This window comes from Microcebus murinus, chromosome 18 (assembly GCF_040939455.1).
Source record: "Microcebus murinus isolate Inina chromosome 18, M.murinus_Inina_mat1.0, whole genome shotgun sequence".
Lineage (NCBI taxonomy): Eukaryota > Metazoa > Chordata > Mammalia > Primates > Cheirogaleidae > Microcebus > Microcebus murinus.
The window spans coordinates 4434881-4454356 of record NC_134121.1 but is presented as its reverse complement, the minus strand read 5'-3'; the positions used below and the strand labels follow the sequence as shown (position 1 = coordinate 4454356).

The window sequence follows — 19476 nt, the reverse complement described above, 5'->3', positions numbered from 1 at the left end:
TCTTTCTATTCTTAGTATAGAAGGGGTCTCGCTCTTGCTCAGGTTGGTTTCGAACTCCTGACCTTGAGCAATCCTCCCGCCTCAGCCTCCCAGAGTGCTAGGATTACAGGCGTGAGCCACCGCGCCTGGCCTGTAGTACATTATGAAATCAAGAAGTCTGAATCCTCCAACTGTCATCTCCTTTATTAAGATAGTTTTGGTGATGCAGGTTCCTTGAGATTCCATTTGTGGATTAAGTTAGATTTTTCTATTTCTGCAACATGTATTTGGAATTTTGACAGGGACTATATTAATCTACAGATTGGTTTTCATAATGTTGTCTATTTCTTAATTTCTTTCAACAATGTTTTATATTTTTAATGTACACATCTATCACCTCAATGGGTAAATTGATTCCTAAGTATTTTATTCTTTTTGATGTTAGTAAAGATGAAATTGTTTTCTTAATTTCTTTGTGGGATCATTCATTGCTAGTGTATAGAAATGCAACTGATTTTCTGTGTTGTGTTTTGTGTGTTGATTTGTATCCTGCAGTTTTGTTAATTAGGTCTAACGGTTATGTAAAATATTAAGGGCTTTGTACATATAAGATCATGTCATGTGTGAACACAGATAATTTTACTTCTTTCTTTCTAATGTCATTGCCCTGTATTCTTTTTTGCCCTGTGTAATTGTTTTGTGTCAACTTCCAATACTATTTTTAATAGATGTGAGGAAAGCAGACACCCTTCTCTTATTCCTGATCTTAGGGGAAAAGCTCTCAGTCTTTCACCAGGAGGATGAGAATGATGTTAGCTGCAGGTTTTCAGGTATGTCTTTATCATGTGGACGAAGTTTCCTGCTATTCCCAACTCATTAAGTGCTTTTATTTTCAAAAAAGGGTGCCATTAGTGGTATAGTGAGATACTATCTATATTCAGGTTCCCTGAGATTCCATTTGTATTTTAGGGTAAGAACCTTCATTTATGTGTATCTGAGTTTCTGATGTTCTCAGAAAAGATGCTCAGCACCACTAGTAACATGCGAGCATTAGTAGTCACCATGAGATACCACCGTATACACACTAGTATGGCATAAAAATTAAAAAGAAAAAGGAAAATCACACGTGTTAGCAAGGATGTACAGAAACTGGAAACCCCACACGCGGCTGGTGGCAATGCAGAATGGTGCAGCCACTGTGGAAAACATCTTGGCAGTTCCTCGAAAAGTAAAATAGAGACTCACCATATCATCCAATAATTCCATTCCCGTACACTCAAAGGTAGTGAAAACAGGTGTTTAAGCAACAGCCTGTACGTGAATGTTCATTGCAGCATTATTCACAGTAGCCAAAAGGTGGAAATAACCTAAATGCCCACCAAATGATAAATATATAAACAGTATGCGGCATATCATACAATATCATTTACCCACAAACAGAAACCAACTCCTGATGCGTGCTACAATGTGGATGAATGTCAAAAACATCACGCTAAGTTAAAGAAGCCTGACTCAAAAGGTCACATATTCTGTAATTCCTTCAATAGGAAATGTCCAAAATAGGTAAGTCCGTGGACACAACAAGCAGATGACTGGTTGCTGGGAGCCAGGGGAGGGTGGTGGAGTGACAGCTGGTACATCTGGGGTTTCCTTTTTGGTGCGATAAAAGTGCTTTGGAACTAGACAGCGGTGGTGGTGGCACAGCACTGTGAATGTACCAAATGCCGATGTACACCTGAAAAGGGTTAATGTTGTGTCATGTTACCTCAATAAAACCTTCTGAATGTTTCATTCTATAGCACCCTATTCTATATTATGGCTGTGATACTCTCTATTACTTCTTTGAGGATGTCAGTTTTCTTTTCCCTACTAAAGACTCTTCTATTTTCCACTTGCTTTTTCATGTAACTGGATTGTCACAAATACCTGATGGGACTGAGTTGCTCGTTCACATTCGAGAGAGGGAGACCAGCAAGCCACGGAAGCGCTGGGCTCGTGGTGGGGCTGGGAACTGTGGGTGCCACTCTAGGTAATGTGGGGGGTTTTGTGTGAAAGAATATCCAGTATTTGGATTTTATAAGGATTTTCTTTTTGGGTTAGTCCAATTCTCTACAAAAGGCTCTAAAATCTCCTGCTTAGGCAGGGCAGCGGCTCAGGCCTGTAAGCCTAGTTCTTTGGGAAGCTGAGGTGGGAGGACTGCTTGAGCCCAGGAGTTGGAGACCAGCCTGGGCAACAGAGTGAGCTCCTGTCTCTACAAAAAATTGAAGAAACAGCTGGGCGTGGAGGTGCACACCTATAGTGCCAGCTACTTGGGAGGCTGACGCAGGAGAATTGCTTGAACCCAGAAGTTGGAGGTTGCCGTGAGCTATGATAATGCCATTGCACTATTGCCTGGGCAACAGAGCCAGACCCTGTCTCAAAAATAAATGAATATTCAAATAAATAAATAACTCCTACTTGGAGGATGAAACCACCATAGCTGCCAACATTCTGGGGGCTGAGTAGCAGAAAAGAACATCAATTTATTTCCTAATTAATATGAAAGTTGCCACCAAAATTTCTTAAAAGGCAAAAACAAAAAGTTGTTATTTTTTGAAATAGAGGCAGGGTTTCCCTCTGTTGCCCACACTGGTGTGCAGTGGCACAATCATAGCTCACTGTGACCCCAAACTCCTGGCATCAAGCGATCCTACTGCCTTAGTATCCCGAGTAGCTAGTACTACGTGTGCACCACCATGCCCGGCTAATTTTTTTATTTTTTTAGAGATGGAGTCTTGCTATGTTGCTCAGGCTGGTGGCGAACTTCTGGCCTCCCAAAAGTTCTTGGATTACAGGTGTGAGCCACTGTGCCAGGCCTAAGAGTTATCTTTTACACTGACTTTATTAACCCCATATATTGCCTGCATACGTTTTAAATTTTAAGGTATTCATTTTATAAAAGCTGATATGGCAATACCTGAGATAGGACTTGAACAGGCACTTAATGTGTACTCATTGACAAGATTAAATCCACTAGAGAAATACAAATAAAACTAAATCAGCAATAATATTTTACAGAACAATGAACCACTTGCGTGGAAAAAGAATGATATTCAATTTAAGAAAGAGTAAAGAACTTTACAGGAGGGAAAATCAAATGACCATATCTGAAACCATGGTAAAGTGAACAGAGAAAAGTTTACTTAAAATTATAGCTCTCTTCTTCATGCCCATCGAGACAGCGCAGTTTCTCAGAATAACCAAGGAAACATCCCTGATACCGTTTCCATGTACCACTGAGAGTAAAACCACCGTCTAAATAACAAGGCCACCTGTGACACTTAATATATGGCATGGAATTATCATTTCTAGTTTGTAGAGTAGCAATGAGTCTTCCATTTTAGCCACGGTCACTGAAAACTCTTATGAAAATTCCCGCTAAAAGGACCACAACAGCAAGAGCCAGAGCCATTCCACGATAGAGAATCAACTGTCTCAGGGTCAAGACGCCCCCAATGGTGGACACTGCTGGTGGACCATGGTGGACACTGGTGGACGCTGCATACTGGCTGTTTTCTTCCAGTACCATCAGTTGGAGGGTCTGGCTCTCTGGCCTGATGACATCAGGCAAAATCACTCCGTCGGTTCCTTCTCTGCCCGGGATAGGTGGATCTGTTTGCAGAGAACAGTGGGGGAGCGGGGTCAAATAAAGGGATTCCACTGAAACTGACACGAGAATACATTGTAAACAGTGACCATTACTCATCAGTTAGTGATCATGAAATTACATCCAGAACACACTTCACAGGAGAACCCAGAGTGAATTTTGCCAATTATTATGGCTGAGACAAGTTTTATTGAGCAAGAGAGCATGACCTCATGAATCAGCAGCTCTGGCCACACTAAGTTTCAGTACAACAGAAGTTTATACTATACCAGTTTTTTGGGAGGATAGAAATTGAGTATACCAGAGCATGGCCTCCCTTACCTGTTGGGGTAGGTATGGTCTCTTTAATCCCTTTTAGCCCAGCTCGAACTTGTGCCTAGAAACAGGTGTCACATGAAGTAAATGAAGTGTAAGTCAAGTCGAGCCAGTAGCCATTTGGTAGAAGTTCAATTTAAAGTTGCTGCTGAAACTATTGCTGAGGGGTTACGATATCTAGCACATTCTGTCTGGGCCTGAAAATGCTATAAGCCAAGAGAACACAACACCAGAGAACTACTAGTTCCTGCTCAGTGCTCAGCTCACAATAATAATATAAAAACCTGGGGCCAGGCCTGGTGGCTCACCCCTGTAATCCTAGCACTCTGGGAGGTTGAGGTGGGCGGATCGCTCAAGGTCAGGAGTTCAAAACCAGCCTGAGCAAGAGCGAGACCCGTCTCTACTAAGAATAGAAAGAAATTAATTGGACAACTAAAAATATATAGAAAAAATTAGCTGGGCATGGTGGTGCATGCCTGTAGTCCCAGCTACTCGGGAGGCTGAGGCAGGAGGATCGCTTGAGCCCAGGAGTTTGAGGTTGCTGTGAGCTAGGCTGACGCCATGGCACTCTAGCCTGGGCAACAGAGTGACACTCTGTCTCAAAAAAACCCCCAAAAAACAAAAAAACCAAAAAAACCTGCTTGTTGCTAGAGTTGCAAATTTCACATATTGTTTGCATCTGTGCCCTTCAGTGTTCCTACACACAGATAAAAGCAATAAAGGCTAAAGGTCAATGGTGGTGTCATCTGAGTGTAGTTTATGGTCCACCTTATTAACCTCCCATAAAGTTTAGTCCTAAATAAATCAAACTGAAGATAGGAAAGACATCATGCATTGAAATTAGGCAAATCCAGTAGGATTTGAAACCTAGGGTGGGCAAAGCTGAAGCAGTGACCGTTGGTCACCCAAACTCATATTGGGCTCCTTGTTATAACAATAATCACTCCCTCCCCTGGGCCAACCACCCCTCCATGCCATCTTAAGCCTTGACCAGGAACAAGAGCCCGCAACTCAATGCACGGGAAGCTCAACTGGTCAAGGTCCTGACCTTCTATCCATGTGCTATGCTTCTGCCCCAGCGTATTTCCCGCAGATTACAGACACCTAGCGTACTGCTTCTTAGCAGACCATGGGCAAAAAAGAAAATGTTGTAAAGAGCAGCTAACAAGTCAATGGAAATAGAATAACTACTATTTTCCTAATAATGTTACACCAAAACAGCAAAATATTTTTAACCTAATTCCTTTTTTTAAGGTTGATTCCCCAGCCAGTAGATACTAAATCGGCTCCATATTAAGAGGAACATGTGTGGAAATGTGATTTTCTTCTGCCTTCCTCCCCCCAGTAGTAGTAATAACGCATCTCATGTTTCACAGTGAGTCACGCTGCCAATGGCACTGCGAGCGTTTTGACCCTAAGAGGTTCCTCGCCATGCAATGGGATCAAGCAGAGCCCCATTTCCAAAATAACGAGTTACCTGCTCTGCAGCTCTATTCCAGTCTATCCTGAAGATACACACCAAGTAGAAAAGGGCTTGCAAGAAGACACAAAGTATCAATCCAGACCAGAGACCTGTGGGTGTAAAAGCAATATCAGAGATTAGGTCTCTTCAGTTCTATCCCTGTGATCAAGAAAATTCTTCCCTAACTACCGTACCTGCAGAGTGAAACTTCAGTTAAAGTAACTTCCCTAAAACTTCAGATAATTATGGAGCAGGGATTAGACTGAAGTCTGCCACTGAGCTATGATGGCAGTCCATCAGCACTACAAAACACCTGCAAAAGTCTTTGCTGCCTCGTGTGAACAAACATTTACTGACTTCAGTTTCGTGCCAGGCATTGTTTTAAGCGGTTGAGACACAGAACCGAGCCAGCAGACAAGCCGGGTGCCCTCGGGGAGCTCATATCTAATGAAGGGTGGCAGGAGAGGAGGGCAAACAATACACAAGGGACAACCACACACCGTCAGTTCAGCAGTGACAGTGCCATGACAGCACTGGGCAGAGCCACGTGTAACAAGGACCTGCATCCGAGAGTCCGAAAGGGACGCTGGGCCCGAGGCGGGGACCCTGACAGTGCGGAGCCAGCCTGCACGTGTCCAGGACAGGCCCCGCAGGCAGGCCGGGCAGAACCCGGGCCGGGGAGCCCGCCTGCGAGTCCGAGGAGCGGAGCCCAGTTCCGAAGCAGCACGGCGGCAGGCAGCATCCAGGGGACGAGGTGAGAGAAGCAGGCCATGGAGGCTGTGCAAGCCACACGAGGACCCCGGGTTTATCGTACGTCTAATGGAGACCCACCAGAGGGTCTCAGACTGGTCGGTGTGTTTATGGATGTGAGACCTGTTTTCAAAATCTTGCTTTGGAAACCATCCCTCCAACTGCTGTCATGAAAAAGACCACCGAGAATCCAAAAGGGCTCCATAAAAGAATATGTAAATGTGTGTCCACCTGCGAGAAGACACGAGTTTTCACCACTGAAATATCAATAATTGTACTGCGAAGCAAGCTGCTTAGGCTAGAGTTGGGATATGCTATAAATTAGTAGTTTCCTGATTCATTCATAACTTGTCTGGGGCCCCACACTGGCAAAGGAACCCTGAGGCTGTTCTCCACGTTGATGCCTCGTAGTTCAACAAAAACTGGACTAATCCCTTCAGTTTAGAAGTAGATGGATTGACAGTTTATCTCCTTTGATCGAATGCTTCCATTCCTAGGATTCAATTCTAAGGAAAGATCAGAAATGGTGTGAACTCATGTGCCCTGGAGGCTCACTACAACGGTACTTATAAGGTGGAGTGATTTCAATGTCCACTGCTAGGGAGGCATTAAACACATGATACAAGGAAATGTTAATTATACATAGTTGCTAAAAACCATGTCTTCAACAAGTACATGGGGAAATTGTATACTCAGTATAACCTCACATTTGTGAGTAACAGATAACAAATGGGAATAAAATATAGTGAGATACCTCAGCCTTTATAGCTGAAAGTGAAATAAATTATAGGTGATTTTAATTTTCTTCTTTATGTCTCAAGTATTTCCCTTGAATTTCCATAATATTAGTGTATAACTTTAATAATTAAAACGTGTCACTTAATGAATGAATGTGAGCAGTTACTATGTACAGTAGCAAAAAGCTCTTTAATGGACAAAGAGGAAAGTCTGACACATCTCTTTTTTGCAGAGGGGTCACAGGGTCTGTGTTGTCCAGGCTAGAGTGCGGCAGCATCATGTAGCTCACTGTAACTTCAAACTCCTGGGCTCAAGCAATCCTCCTGCTTCAGCCTCCCAGGTAGCTAGGACTACAGGCATGTGCCACCATGCCAGGCTAATTTTTCTTTCTGTCTTTTTTTTTTTTTTTTTTTTTTTGTCTTACTGTGTTGTCCAGGCTGGTCTCATTCTCCTGGCCTTGAAGGGATCCTCCTGCCTTGGCTTCCCAAAGTGCTAGGATCACAGGTGTGAGCCACTGTGCCCAGCCTACATGTCACTTATTCTAAAGGAGCGTAGAGTCTAATAGGGAAGAGCTTTTTTATGTTTTTCTTGTGGTGGTTATTTTTGTTTAAAAGTGAAGTTGATTTGGAAAACCTCAGTAGCTCAGTAAGGGGAGAGACTATTGCTTCGGTTAAATAGCATTTCCCCAATGTCCAGCACAATGCTTGGTAGAGAAGAGCCAGTAATAAATACTTGAGAAGTCTGTTCCTGAATAAAGAATGATGACCTCCAGCCTGGAATAATGAAATACTCCATGGGTCCCAGCTTGTACTGGTCATTAAAATGAGAGATGACATTGAAACCAATTACTCATCCACCAAATGCCATTTCTAAAAAGACAAGATAAGAAACAAAGCACCTATGTTGGTTAGACACAAGAAAGGTCTTCTGACCACTGCAAGATTAATATTTCATGGAGAAGCTGGGTCAGAATCAAAATTTTTTACATGGTAAAACGGTTCTGGTTAGATACAGAATAGAGTTATTTGAATACATATTGCAGCATCATCCAGTGAATTTGTATTTCTAAAGAAATTCCTAGTTTTTCCTAAAGAAAATAAAATTCATTGTTACTAAAAGCAAAAGAAAATGCAGATATGGATATATCATATATACAGAATGCTAACAACTTACTCTCAAAGCACCTAAATTTCACATAATTCTATACATTTATAATCTCAATAAAATGGATAATATTCTCAAAATATATAAATATATTAAATCAGCTCTGTATTAAGAGGAACATGTGTGGAAATGCGATTTTCTTTTGCCTCCCCTTCCCCCAATATTAGATATATTTCATGTTTCACAGTGAGTCATGGTGCCAATGGCACTGTGATCATTTTGACCCCGAAAGATTCCTCACCATGTCATGGGATCAAGTAGAGCCATATTTTAAAAATAATTACTTTATTTTTGTTGTTACGCGATTGATTAATGGTGGCCTAACAAAAGATAGAAAGTTTAAACAGACTGATTTTCAGAGAAGAAACTGAGAAAGTTGTCATGTAGGATAAACCTCTGTAAAACACCATGTCACAATAGTTCTAAATAACAAGTCCACCAAACCTTTATAAAAACAGATTATTCCAATTCTGTTAAATTGTCCCAGGGCATATAAAAAGGGAAATTTTTAAATCATCTCTAAAAAGTAAATATCATTAATATCAAAATCTAACAAAGATATAGAAAAAAGCTATAGATCAATCTTATAAACATCATGGCAACATTCTGAAGTATTAAAAGTTATTTAGCAGCTTGATAAAAGAATATCATAATTATGATTGTCAATATGAGGAAACTAACATATCATTTATCATAATAGAAAAATTATAGGATCATCTTTATAGAAATTAAAAAGGCATTTGAGGCCAGGTCCAGTGTCTCACATCTGTAATCCCAGTAGTGTGGGAGGCCGAGGTGGGAGGATCACTGGAGCCCAGGGGTTTAAGACCTGCCTAGGGAATGTAGAGAGACTCCATCTCTATAAAAAATAAAAATAGAAATTTAGCCAGGTGTGGTGGTGCCAGCCTGTAGTTCTAGCTACTCTGAAGGTTGAAACAGGAGGATTGCTTGAGCCCAGGAGTTCAAGTTTGCAGTGAGGTGTGATTGTACCACTGTGCTCCAGCCTGGGTGACACAGCAAAACCTTATCTCCAGAATGATGACAATAAAAGACTCCACAGATACTACTTCTTCTTCTTCTTCTTCTTTTTTTTTTTTTTTTTTTTTGAGACAGAGCCTCACTTTGTTCCCTGGGTCAAAGTGCCGTGGCGTCAGCCTAGCTCACAGCAACCTCAAACTCCTGGGCTCAAGCAATCCTTCTGCCTCAGCCTCCTGAGCAGCTGGGACTACAAGCATGCGCCACCATGCCCGGCTAATTTTTTCTATACATTTTAGTTGTCCAACTAATTTCTTTCTATTTTCAGTAGAGACAGGGTCTCGCTCTTGTCAGGCTGGTCTCGAACTCCTGAGCTCAAACGATCCACCCGCCTCAGCCTCCCAGAGTGCTAGTATTACAGGCGTGAGCCACCGCGATGGCCCACAGATACTTTAACATTTTTTTTTTTTAAGGAAAACATGTAGACACATACATATTTATGGATTTCAGCCCTAAATCCAGCATGCTATTTAGTAGAGCAGTATCACTAAAATCATGAATAGTGCAAGAATTTCCAGTAATACCACAATAATTTATTATACTAGTAGAGGCATTAGGCAAAAGAAAGAAATTTTTAAAAATTTGTAAAGGAGAATATGAGATTTGCAGATATGATTGTACACCTGAAAGATGCAATGAGAATGAACTGAAAACTATATACTATATATATAGTATATATACAAAGCTATATACTATTTCATACAAGAGGAATTCAGAATTGTAACAACGTACAAAATTCACATACAGTGATTAATGGCTTTCATATGTAGTATTAAAGCTTTAGACAAAATTAAATTCAACAGAGCTTATTTGAGCAACAAGCGATTCACGAATCAGGCAGCTCTCAGAACCAGAAAAGCTCTGCCCTGAAGCATCAGCAGCGAGCTTTTACAGGTGGAAAGTGGAAGCAAAGAGGAGAAATCATCTGTTCGGCTACCGCTAGGCGTTTGCCTTATTTGAGCAGGGGATGAGGAGACATTTACTTTATTTGGGCATGGTCTGATTAGTTGGCTGCCTTTGACGGGCTGAAGCTCAGCTATTCGTATTGGTTGAAACCCAGTTGTCTGTTACAAAAAATACGTAATTACTATAGTGTTACTAAGTAACAGTTAATTACCAAATGTTAATACATCACTTAATTACTAGGATACATTCTCAGAAATGTGTTGTTAGGTGATCTTGTCCTTGCCTGAACATTATAATGTACTTACAAAAACCTAGATGGTATAGCCTACTACACACTTAAGCTATATGGTATAGCCTATTGCTCTTAGGGTGCAAACCTGTACAGCATGTTACAGTACTGAATACTGTAGGCAATTGTAACACAATGGTAAGTATTTATGTATCTAAATATGGTTAAATATGGAAAAGGCACAGTAAAAATATGGTATAAAAGATAAAAATTGTTATGAAAGATAAAAAATGGTATACTTGCCAAAGCACTTACCATAAATAGAGTTTGCAGGACTAGAAGTTGTTCTGGGCAAGTCAGTGAGTGGTGAGTGAATGTGAAGGCCTAGGGCATTACTGTATACTACTGTAGACTTTATAAACGATGGACACTTTAGCTACATCAAATTTATAAAAAAATTCTTGCTTCAATAATAAATTAACCTTAGCCTACTGTAACTTTTCTACTTTATAAATTTTTAATCTTTTGACTTTTGTAATGATACTTAGCTTAAAATAGTATACAACTGTACAAAAATATTTTTCCTTTATATCTTTATTCTATAAGTTTTCTATTAAATTTTTTTCTTTTTTACTTTCTAAACTTTTTTGTCAAAAATTCACACAAACACACACGTTAGCCTAGACTTAATCCTGATGGGGTCAGGATCATGAATATCACTGTCTTCTACCTCCATATCTTATCCCACTGGAAGGTCTTCAGGGGCGATAAAATGCATGGAGCTATTGTCTACCATAACAATACCTTCTGAAATACCTCCTGAGGGACCTGCCTGAGGATGTTTTACAGTTAACTTTTTTAAGTAAAAGGAACAAACTCTAAGATAACAACAAAAAGTAAACTCCTAAACTGATAGCAGAGTTGTTTACTACCATTATCAAGTATTATGTACTATATATTATTGTGTGTGCTAGACATTTATACCACTGGTAGCATACAAATATGTGAGTAATATGTTGAGCCATGACATTTTGACAGTTGTGATTCCAACAGGTGATAGAAATTTTCAGCTATTATGATCTTGTGGGATCACTGTCATATATATGGTATTATGTGGTGCATGACTGTATTTGTAAATTAGGTTTTGGTTAATGTACTAGGTTAACATTGTGGTTTGTGTGCAGGAACTCAAAAATATAGACAGACTTAGGCCAACGGCCTCCTGCTTATTAAACTGAACAATTACAAACAACCACTTAAATTATATAACAGAGGGAAGGCCTCGCCTACAGTAATAGCAAAAGGATAACAATGTCTAGGGATAAACTTAAATGAAAATGCTTAATGAGGATAAGGATAAAATCATGCCTGAGCAGAAGCTGCTAAAAATATCCTTGCCTGGAACCCATGGGGCTGCACTAGCTCCTGTGCCATTTGGAGATGCTGTCATTGTCTCCCCTGTCTACTGGAGAGGTGACCCCTTGACAAGGACAGAAGTCCTGGAGTTAGGAATAATCTCTCCTCCACTCCCACTAGAAATGGCCACACTATTGAATCCAGAAGCACAAAGTTACTCTCCTCCTCCTGCCTTCTGATTTCCTAGTAGTGCTTCCTACTGGCAGAACTTCAGGGGAAGCCACCCAGCATGAGAGCCTGGGAAATGTGGTTTACATATTCTGGGCCCCTGCAGTAGAGTATAAAAGGGCAAGGGTAGAACTGAGAAACAAGAGATGAAAAACCTCCACAGAGTCCAGAATAGGAACAGGGAGACCACTGCTATTGTTATATACAGTTCAGGGGAAAATTTATTTGGCTTGAATTAGGATGGAAGTGGTTGGATTCAACATATATTTTGAAGATACAGTGAAAGAGGAGTCAAAGGATGAATCCAAGGACTTTGGCCTGAGTAAATGGGATACAGGATGGTCCCATTTATTGAGACAGGTAACATTGGAGAAGGTATGCATGGTGTGTGTTTATTTGGTGGAGGAGGATAAATAAAAAATTCTACTTAAAGTTAACTTTAAGGTGCTTATTACCAATTCAAGTGGATAAGATATAAACAAACATACCCTCTGGACTTCAGAGGAAACGCTAAGATTAGAGCCTTCTCTGACCACCATCCATGGAGTTAGACGAGGGAGTGACTGCGGAGAAGAGGACCAGGGACTGAGCCCTAGGGCACCTGAGCGCTTAGGACATCAGGACGGGAGAAAGACTGGGCAAAGGAAAACCCAGAGGACTTGGCCAGTGAGCTAAAAGGAAAACCAGAAGACTGCAGGGAAATGGAAAAGAAAGGAAAGCGAGTTTCCAGAAGAGGGGAATGAGTAAGTGCATCAACTGTCGGCCAGCAGTCAGATGAGAACTAGGAAGTGAGGAGGAAAGCTCGAGCGGAGTGGGCGTTCCGTTCGTGGTGGCAGGATGTCTGCTGTAAAGGGGCCATGCAGCCAGAGGAGAATTTTTTTTTATTTCTTTAAAGGATAGCTATGATAATGTTTGTATACTACTGGGAATGACCGCTGTCCCAGCACACAGGAGACGAAGTCCCGGCTTCCCGGCCTGAGGAGGCTACCCTGCGACGGAAGCCGTGAGGTCCGCCCGCGCCGCATCAAGCCGACGCCGCTCTCCGCGGAGGGGCCGGGGAGAGGCGGCGGGAGCTGGGGCGGCGCTGGGCTTCGGCGCCCACCCTCCACCGCCCGGAGAGGCGTCGGGCGGCGCCAGGCCTTCCGCGGCCGTCCATTCGGGCACACCCGAGTCACAAAATGGAGGAGGAAGGAAAGCCCCTCTCCAGAGCGCCCCGCGGCGTGGGCCGCTTTCGGCGCAGTCGGGCGCTTCCTGCCCCGCGCCAGACTCCAAGCCGCTCGCCCCCCGCGCCTCAGACCGCTTCTCCCGGACTCCTCTTCTCCCCTTCCGGAGCCACCCCCGGGCTCCTCTCAGCAGCACCTCCGACTTCTTCCCTTCGCCCAGCACCGAGACGCCACACCGGCGGGGCGGCGCCAAGGGGCCGCAAACCCCGCTCCCCCAGCGCCGGCCGCGGTCAGCGCGAGAGGAGTGGGCGGGGGCCGGGCAGGCGTCCGGCTCGCGGCGGTCACGTGGGACGCTGGGACCAATAGGCTCGCGGCTCCGGGTCGGGCCCAGCCCCGCGGCGGCGCGGTCCGGCAGTCGGGCTGGGTGGATGCTGAGGTAGGACGGGAGAGCTGGGGTGGGCGAGCGGGTGCGGCTCGGGGTCTGCGGTGCGGTCCGCCCCGAGGGGGGCGAGGCGAGCGAGGCGCCCGCCACGCCCCCGCGCCGCGGCAACCTCAGACCTCACCTTTCTCCTCAGGACCCGGCCATGGAGCGCGAAGTCCAGCGGGTTCGCCAGGCATTCCGGTCGGGCCGGTCGCGACCCCTGCGGTTCCGGCTGCAGCAGCTCGAGGCCCTGCGGAGGATGGTGCAGGAGCGCGAGAAGGACATCCTGGCGGCCATTGGCGCCGACCTGTGCAAGGTACGCGCCCGGCCGCAGGCCTCCCGGAACCGCAGTCCGCCGGAGCAGCCTTTTTTGGTTTTTGGTTTTAAAAGACATTTCTGGTTACGCAAGCACTGCGAGAGTATGATCTCCAGTGGCACAGATAAAGTCCAGCAGTACGGATTCCGCAAGTTTCCTACGAGGTCCCTCGTCCGCCAGTCTCGCTTAGCGACAGCCCCAGTTGTGCTTTCAGACTCATTCAAAGTGTGCCTGGTGGCCTGCGTAGTTCCTCCTCTGTGAATTGCTGTTTATGTTCTTGTCCATTTCCTTGCGATTTGTGGGAATTCTTTGTATAGTCTGTATTTGTCAGCTAGACACATTGCAAGCTTTCTTTTTTCTGTATCTGTTTCTTTTAACCTCGTTTATGGTTTCTTTTGTAGGCAGGTTTTTTTTTTTTAAATATTCAAATTTTCCTTCATAACTGTATATTATTGGGTTAGCACTCCTCAAGCTTTATGCAATGACAGTCTTGTGATCTTGTTCATATGCAAACTGTGGGTCAGTAGGTCTGTGATGAAGTCTGAGATTCCAAGTTTCTGACAAGGTCTCAGGTGATACCACGGTGCCTCTTATGGAAGCATGCTTTGAGTAGCAAGGTTTTAAGTAGTGTTTAGAGTTTAAATATATTTCTCTCTGTTTTCTGATACTATTGCTGTCATCTTATTTTTGTCTGGAGTCCAGGTATAGCAAGGCTTTGCTGTGGGTTTGTGATACTCCCTTCCCCACAAACCCCCAATTAAACTTTATTTCAAGGAGTAGTAACAGCAGTAGTCGTACCAGTAGTAACTATAAAATTTCTTTTAGAGTCCTTTTGGTGGAGAGGAGATAAGATGCTAAATAAACAAGATGGGAGCCGGGCACGGTGGCTCACGCTTGTAATCCTAGCACTCTGGGAGGCCGAGGCGGGCGGATTGCTTGAGGTCAGGAGTTCGAAACCAGCCTGAGCAAGAGCGAGACCCCGTCTCTACTATAAACAGAAAGAAATTAATTGGCCAACTAATATATATAGAAAAACTTAGCCGGGCATGGTGGCACATGCCTATAGTTCCAGCTACTCGGGAGGCTGAGGCAGGAGGATTGCTAGAGCCCAGGAGTTTGAGGTTGCTGTGAGCTAGGCTGACGCCAGGCCACTCACTCTAGCCTGGGCAACAAAGTGAGACTCTGTCTCAAAAAAAAAACAAACAAAAAAAAACAAAAAACAAGATGGGGTAATTAAGATTCAGAATGTCTGTGAATCACTTATTCATTCTACAAGAATCAAATCTGTATGTGTGTATATATAGGATTACTAAAGAAATACAATAAGTACTCTGCCCTTCAGGGTTTTAGGGTTTTAAACTTGGTTGGGAAACAGAATATACACAGGAAAAATGTGAGTATAGTTATAAACCAGGGTATTAAGGGTGAAGTATTAAGATATAGGTCAAAAGCATAATTGCTATGGTTTGTAAAGTGTGATCAGGACAGGCCATTATTAATAAGGAAAGTCTTCCGAAAGAGGTAATATTTAAGCCTGATTTTACAGGGTGTGGGCATCAGTGGAGAAGAATTTATAGGCACTGAATATATTAGGGAATTAGCCAGTTCTTATTAAGGGGATGAAGGGTGCAAAAGGAAAGATGGCAGACTAGTGACTCTGATAATGCCAGTGATTGTCACTGCAGGTGTACTTGGCCTGAGGTTTTTAACATTCAGGGCCAAGGGTATCATACTCGTTGTGCAAGGTTAACTGTGATTCTCTTATAACAGAGTGAATTCAATGCATACAGTCAGGAAGTCATTACTGTCCTTGGGGAAATTGACCTTATGCTGGAGAATCTTCCTGAATGGATTACTGCTAAGCCAGTTAAGAAGAACCTGCTCACAATGTTGGATGAGGCCTATATTCAACCAGAGCCTCTAGGAGTGGTACTGATTATTGGAGCTTGGAACTACCCCTTCGTTCTCACCATTCAGCCACTGGTAGGAGCCATCGCTGCAGGTCTGGTGCCATCTTATGTCTTTACCCCTTTTTAGAGGGCTTATTCTCTCATATTGGTTGTAAATTAAGGATAGTGGCTAATTAAATACATTTACTTTGGTGGTTTGCCTTGGTTCACACCCACAGGGTATTAAGAATTCATAAATATGTATATTTTAAAGGGGCTGCTGAGGAGATTTGACTATTTTATGAAACACCTGGGGAATGCACCTGTGAGGGTGTAAAGGCATGTGAGTCAACAGGCCCGGGAGTTTGGAGCCAGGAATCTGTATTCTAATGTGGTTTCAGTTGCTGCCTGTAGCCTCAGACCAGCCATTTGATTCTGTCTGACTAGTTTCTTCATACAAATAAAGACTGTGGGAGTAATGCTAGCTTGGGTGTATAGCAAATGACAAGAGATTAATTTTTAACTTTGTGAGATCCGTATCAACAGCTCTATGTTGACATGGTTTGTTTGCCCAATAATTCCAGGGCAGAGAGGAAAATCAAAGGGCAGAATTGCGAGAAAAGTGATAGAAAGCTGGAGAGAGGGAAAGGCTGATGAAGCCTATTTTCAGTGACCTGAAGAAGGTAATAACAACTAAGGAGTTAGCATTTGAGAAGAAAGTGAGACAAACTCATTAAAAGTAGACTTAAGAGCTGCAGAAATAGAGTACCTAGCCTGTCTTTCCCACATGAACACCATCTTGGTGGCTATTAAATTTACTCAAATATTAGATGATATTGTTCTACTTTGATTAGGAAATGCCGTGATTATCAAGCCTTCTGAACTAAGTGAAAATACAGCCAAGATCTTGGCTAAGCTTCTGCCTCAATATTTAGACCAGGTAAGAATGTCTTGACCTAACTCTTTTAATATATCTGTTTATTATGGAAAACACACATTGATTTTCCTGCCAGTGCATGTCATTGCTGGCTGGAGATCTAATTGCAGTTTCCTTAAGCCTCTAACAAATTGGCTTAGAAAAATAGTTCCAAAATATACTGTGGAATAACCCAGGTATTGTGGTTACACAATATATTTAGGCCCATGGCTTCATTAGGTATTCTATTTATAGATCTTTTTCTATAATTTGGTATTTTGGATTAATCCTTGTTTGAGTTAACATATGATTTTAGCCACTATTCATAAATGTATTCATTTAGTGGCTTATTTAATGAGGAACTAGTATTGTGCCAGGTGCTAGCATATTTGCCCCTCACCAGGGGTAAATTCTTCAATAGCTGACTCTGCTTCAGTTAGCTTATAGGGAGAATCAATAATGTACTATATAAATTAAGCCATAGAAAAGTTAAAACTTGAAACATTTGTTTGGCTGCTAAACTATGGTGTGAATGAGAACTAATTAACTTTGAAAGGAGTTCCACAAACCAGCTTTTACTTCCTACTCATACCTGAGAATCTTTTGAATATCTCCCTCTGTCTTCCTTCCTTGCCATCTGTTTTCTGTCATTACTTTTCATGCTGTTATTTGTCTAAGATATTCTCTCTTTTCCAATAGCTATTAATAATAGCGCAGTGCATATAAGGTCTCAGTCCACAGAAGCTGTGTGAATTTACCTACTAACAGATGAGGAAACATGTTCAGGAGTTTGCCTAAGGTCACACAAGCTAGTGAGTGGCAGAGCCCATATTCAATTCAGATGTATTTCAAAAGCAGGTGCTCTAGGTTTGCTATGCTGTGTACACCATTCATTCAGCATATCATGGGTAAGCCCTGCTCTGTGTTGTGTAGAGAGAACACTCAGATAGATATGCAGCTGGAACTTGTCCTGTGGCCATTGACAGCAACCACTATCTCACCAAAATCCTTAGTTTCTACAAACATACCTATCTCATGCATTTCCCTGGTCAAATCCAACCATTTGCACTTTTGTGCCTTTATTACAGAGCTCCTATAGAAAACATTAGACTCTCTGGGTTGGTTTCAAGTAGATTGATGGTTCCTAGACCTAAGCAGACTCTGTATTCTCCACTCATCCTTGGTCAGCTGCCTCTCCTATCCCTCACAGGAACTGGTCTCCACATTCTCCTGGTTTTACTGGATGTACATGTTTATGTTGAAGAAATTGCTGATGTTAGATAATGGGATTAATTTGGCAGTGCAAGAGTTTGTTTCTTTTTCTTTGAGGACCTGTATGTTGTTGTTAATGGTGGTGTTGAGGAAACCACAGAGCTTCTGAAGCAGCGATTTGACCACATTCTCTATACGGGAAACACTGCAGTTGGAAAAATTGTCATGGAAGCTGCTGCCAAGCATCTGACCCCTGTGACTCTTGAACTGGGAGGGAAAAGTCCATGTTATATTGATAAAGACTGTGACCTGGACATTGTTTGCAGGTGAGACTGGCTCTCTGGTTTTTGAGATTTTCCCAGCACAGTGGAGGCTTTTCCTAATAGGTTAGTGTTATCTTTTGCCCTAGACCCCCATGCCTTCTGGCTCCAAGAAACATCATTACGCTTTGGTGTTTGGTGTTCTTAAGAGTAACAGAAGTCTTTCACAAACTGTCTGTTGGTGCTATTGTTAGAAATGATGAGCCATAGGTCCTGACATCGTGTGGTTACCCTTAGGAATTTTGAAAAAGTTCTTTCTGTTCTTAAGATTATAGCTAGATCTGGGGAAAAATGTTAATGTTCTGCAGGCCAATGGTCTATAAAGTAGATAATTGAAGTATTGTGTATGCCTAATAAAATCTTTAAATTCCCATTTGAAAAGGTATTATGTAGATCTCTCGACTGAGATCCTTTGTTGACAAAACCAGTATTACTAATCTTTGAATAGCATCTTGCATCTAGAAATTAGAAAATAAGAAGTTTCAGGTTCTTTCTGCTAAACCAAGTTTAGCTACTAGGAAGAGCCCAAACAATCAGGTAGTGTAGTTTTCTCTCCCCTTCAGAAATGGGACACAAAGGAGAAGGTAGGGAGTTAGGTCAGGGTTCCAGCTTGGCTTTGTAAGTAGAAGTCTAGTTGTAAGAACAAGAGACCCTCAGTTAGTGAATATTCAGGTTTGGGGCTTCTGCCTATACATGGGAAAGGTTTTCAAAAGTGAGGAAGGGCTCCATGTAGAGGAGGGTGGCTGTCATTCTGCTTTATATGTGAACATTTTGTCAGCAGGACCTAAAGCCACAGCCAGGAGAGGTAGAGTCTGTACTGAACTCCTATCTTCCAGAATGTCCTTTTGGCTGGAGGAGGAAAAGTAAAGGGGTTTTGAGAGGCTATTTCTCCTCTTTTCCTGCAGCAGGCAATGGCTTTACTCCTTATCAGATACTGTTTCCCATGAGCTGGCTTGAGAACTTTCCTGCTACTTAGAACATCCTATCTCAGTTGGAAAATACATTCTAAGTTCCAACCTACTGATTGAGAAATGAGTTTTTTATTTTTTATAAAGATTACCAAGTAAATATATGAATCTACTTTAGTTGCAAAACACAAAAGAATGTAACAAGTGAATATGTGACTGAATTTTGTAGCCATTCTGGGTTTTTCCTCTCAGACGCATAACCTGGGGAAAATACATGAATTGTGGTCAAACCTGCATTGCTCCCGACTATATTCTCTGTGAAGCATCCCTCCAGAATCAAATCGTGCAGAAGATAAAGGAAACTGTGAAGGTTTGTGTTCAACACATCTGATTCTGTTGATTTCAGTAATATAAGGAGTCAAATTCACTATTTGCAGGCAGCATCTCCATTCTCTCCTTCCCCCAGGAAAATTCCAGTAGTATATGTGAGTGAATTAACTAACTTATTGGCTAATTGAAAATG

The 19476-nt window shown here is 42.4% G+C and overlaps 2 protein-coding genes and 1 long non-coding RNA gene across 6 annotated transcripts in view; 2 read left to right on the top strand and 1 right to left on the bottom strand.

Annotated features, from left to right (window-relative positions):
• Positions 1-19476, top strand: part of LOC105862011 (aldehyde dehydrogenase, dimeric NADP-preferring) — a 200407-nt gene that overhangs the window by 121775 nt on the left and 59156 nt on the right. The window contains exon 1 of one of the 2 annotated variants that reach the window (XM_075994038.1): positions 6829-6834. The exons of the other annotated variant lie outside the window; for it this stretch is intronic. The gene's annotated coding sequence lies outside the window, so the exon portion shown is untranslated. Of the gene's footprint in view, positions 1-6828; positions 6835-19476 lie in introns of those variants that run through there. 2 annotated transcript variants of the gene reach the window in all.
• LOC105861996 (uncharacterized) lies at positions 3138-5966 on the bottom strand. Its single transcript, XR_012912957.1, has 3 exons — positions 5418-5966; positions 3947-4001; positions 3138-3630 (listed from the first exon to the last, which is right to left on the bottom strand). It is a non-coding gene; the product is annotated as an uncharacterized LOC105861996 (long non-coding RNA).
• ALDH3A2 (aldehyde dehydrogenase 3 family member A2) overlaps positions 6830-19476 on the top strand; it is a 30972-nt gene continuing 18325 nt past the window's right edge. The window contains exons 1-7 of one of the 3 annotated variants that reach the window (XM_075994037.1): positions 6830-6834; positions 13386-13407; positions 13547-13708; positions 15479-15710; positions 16452-16537; positions 17843-18051; positions 19206-19323. In XM_075994037.1, the coding sequence (XP_075850152.1) occupies positions 13556-13708; positions 15479-15710; positions 16452-16537; positions 17843-18051; positions 19206-19323 (798 nt within the window). In that variant the 5' untranslated portion in view covers positions 6830-6834; positions 13386-13407; positions 13547-13555. Of the gene's footprint in view, positions 6835-13277; positions 13408-13546; positions 13709-15478; positions 15711-16451; positions 16538-17842; positions 18052-19205; positions 19324-19476 lie in introns of those variants that run through there. The other 2 variants (XM_012747959.2, XM_012747961.2) reach the window with 2 other exon arrangements.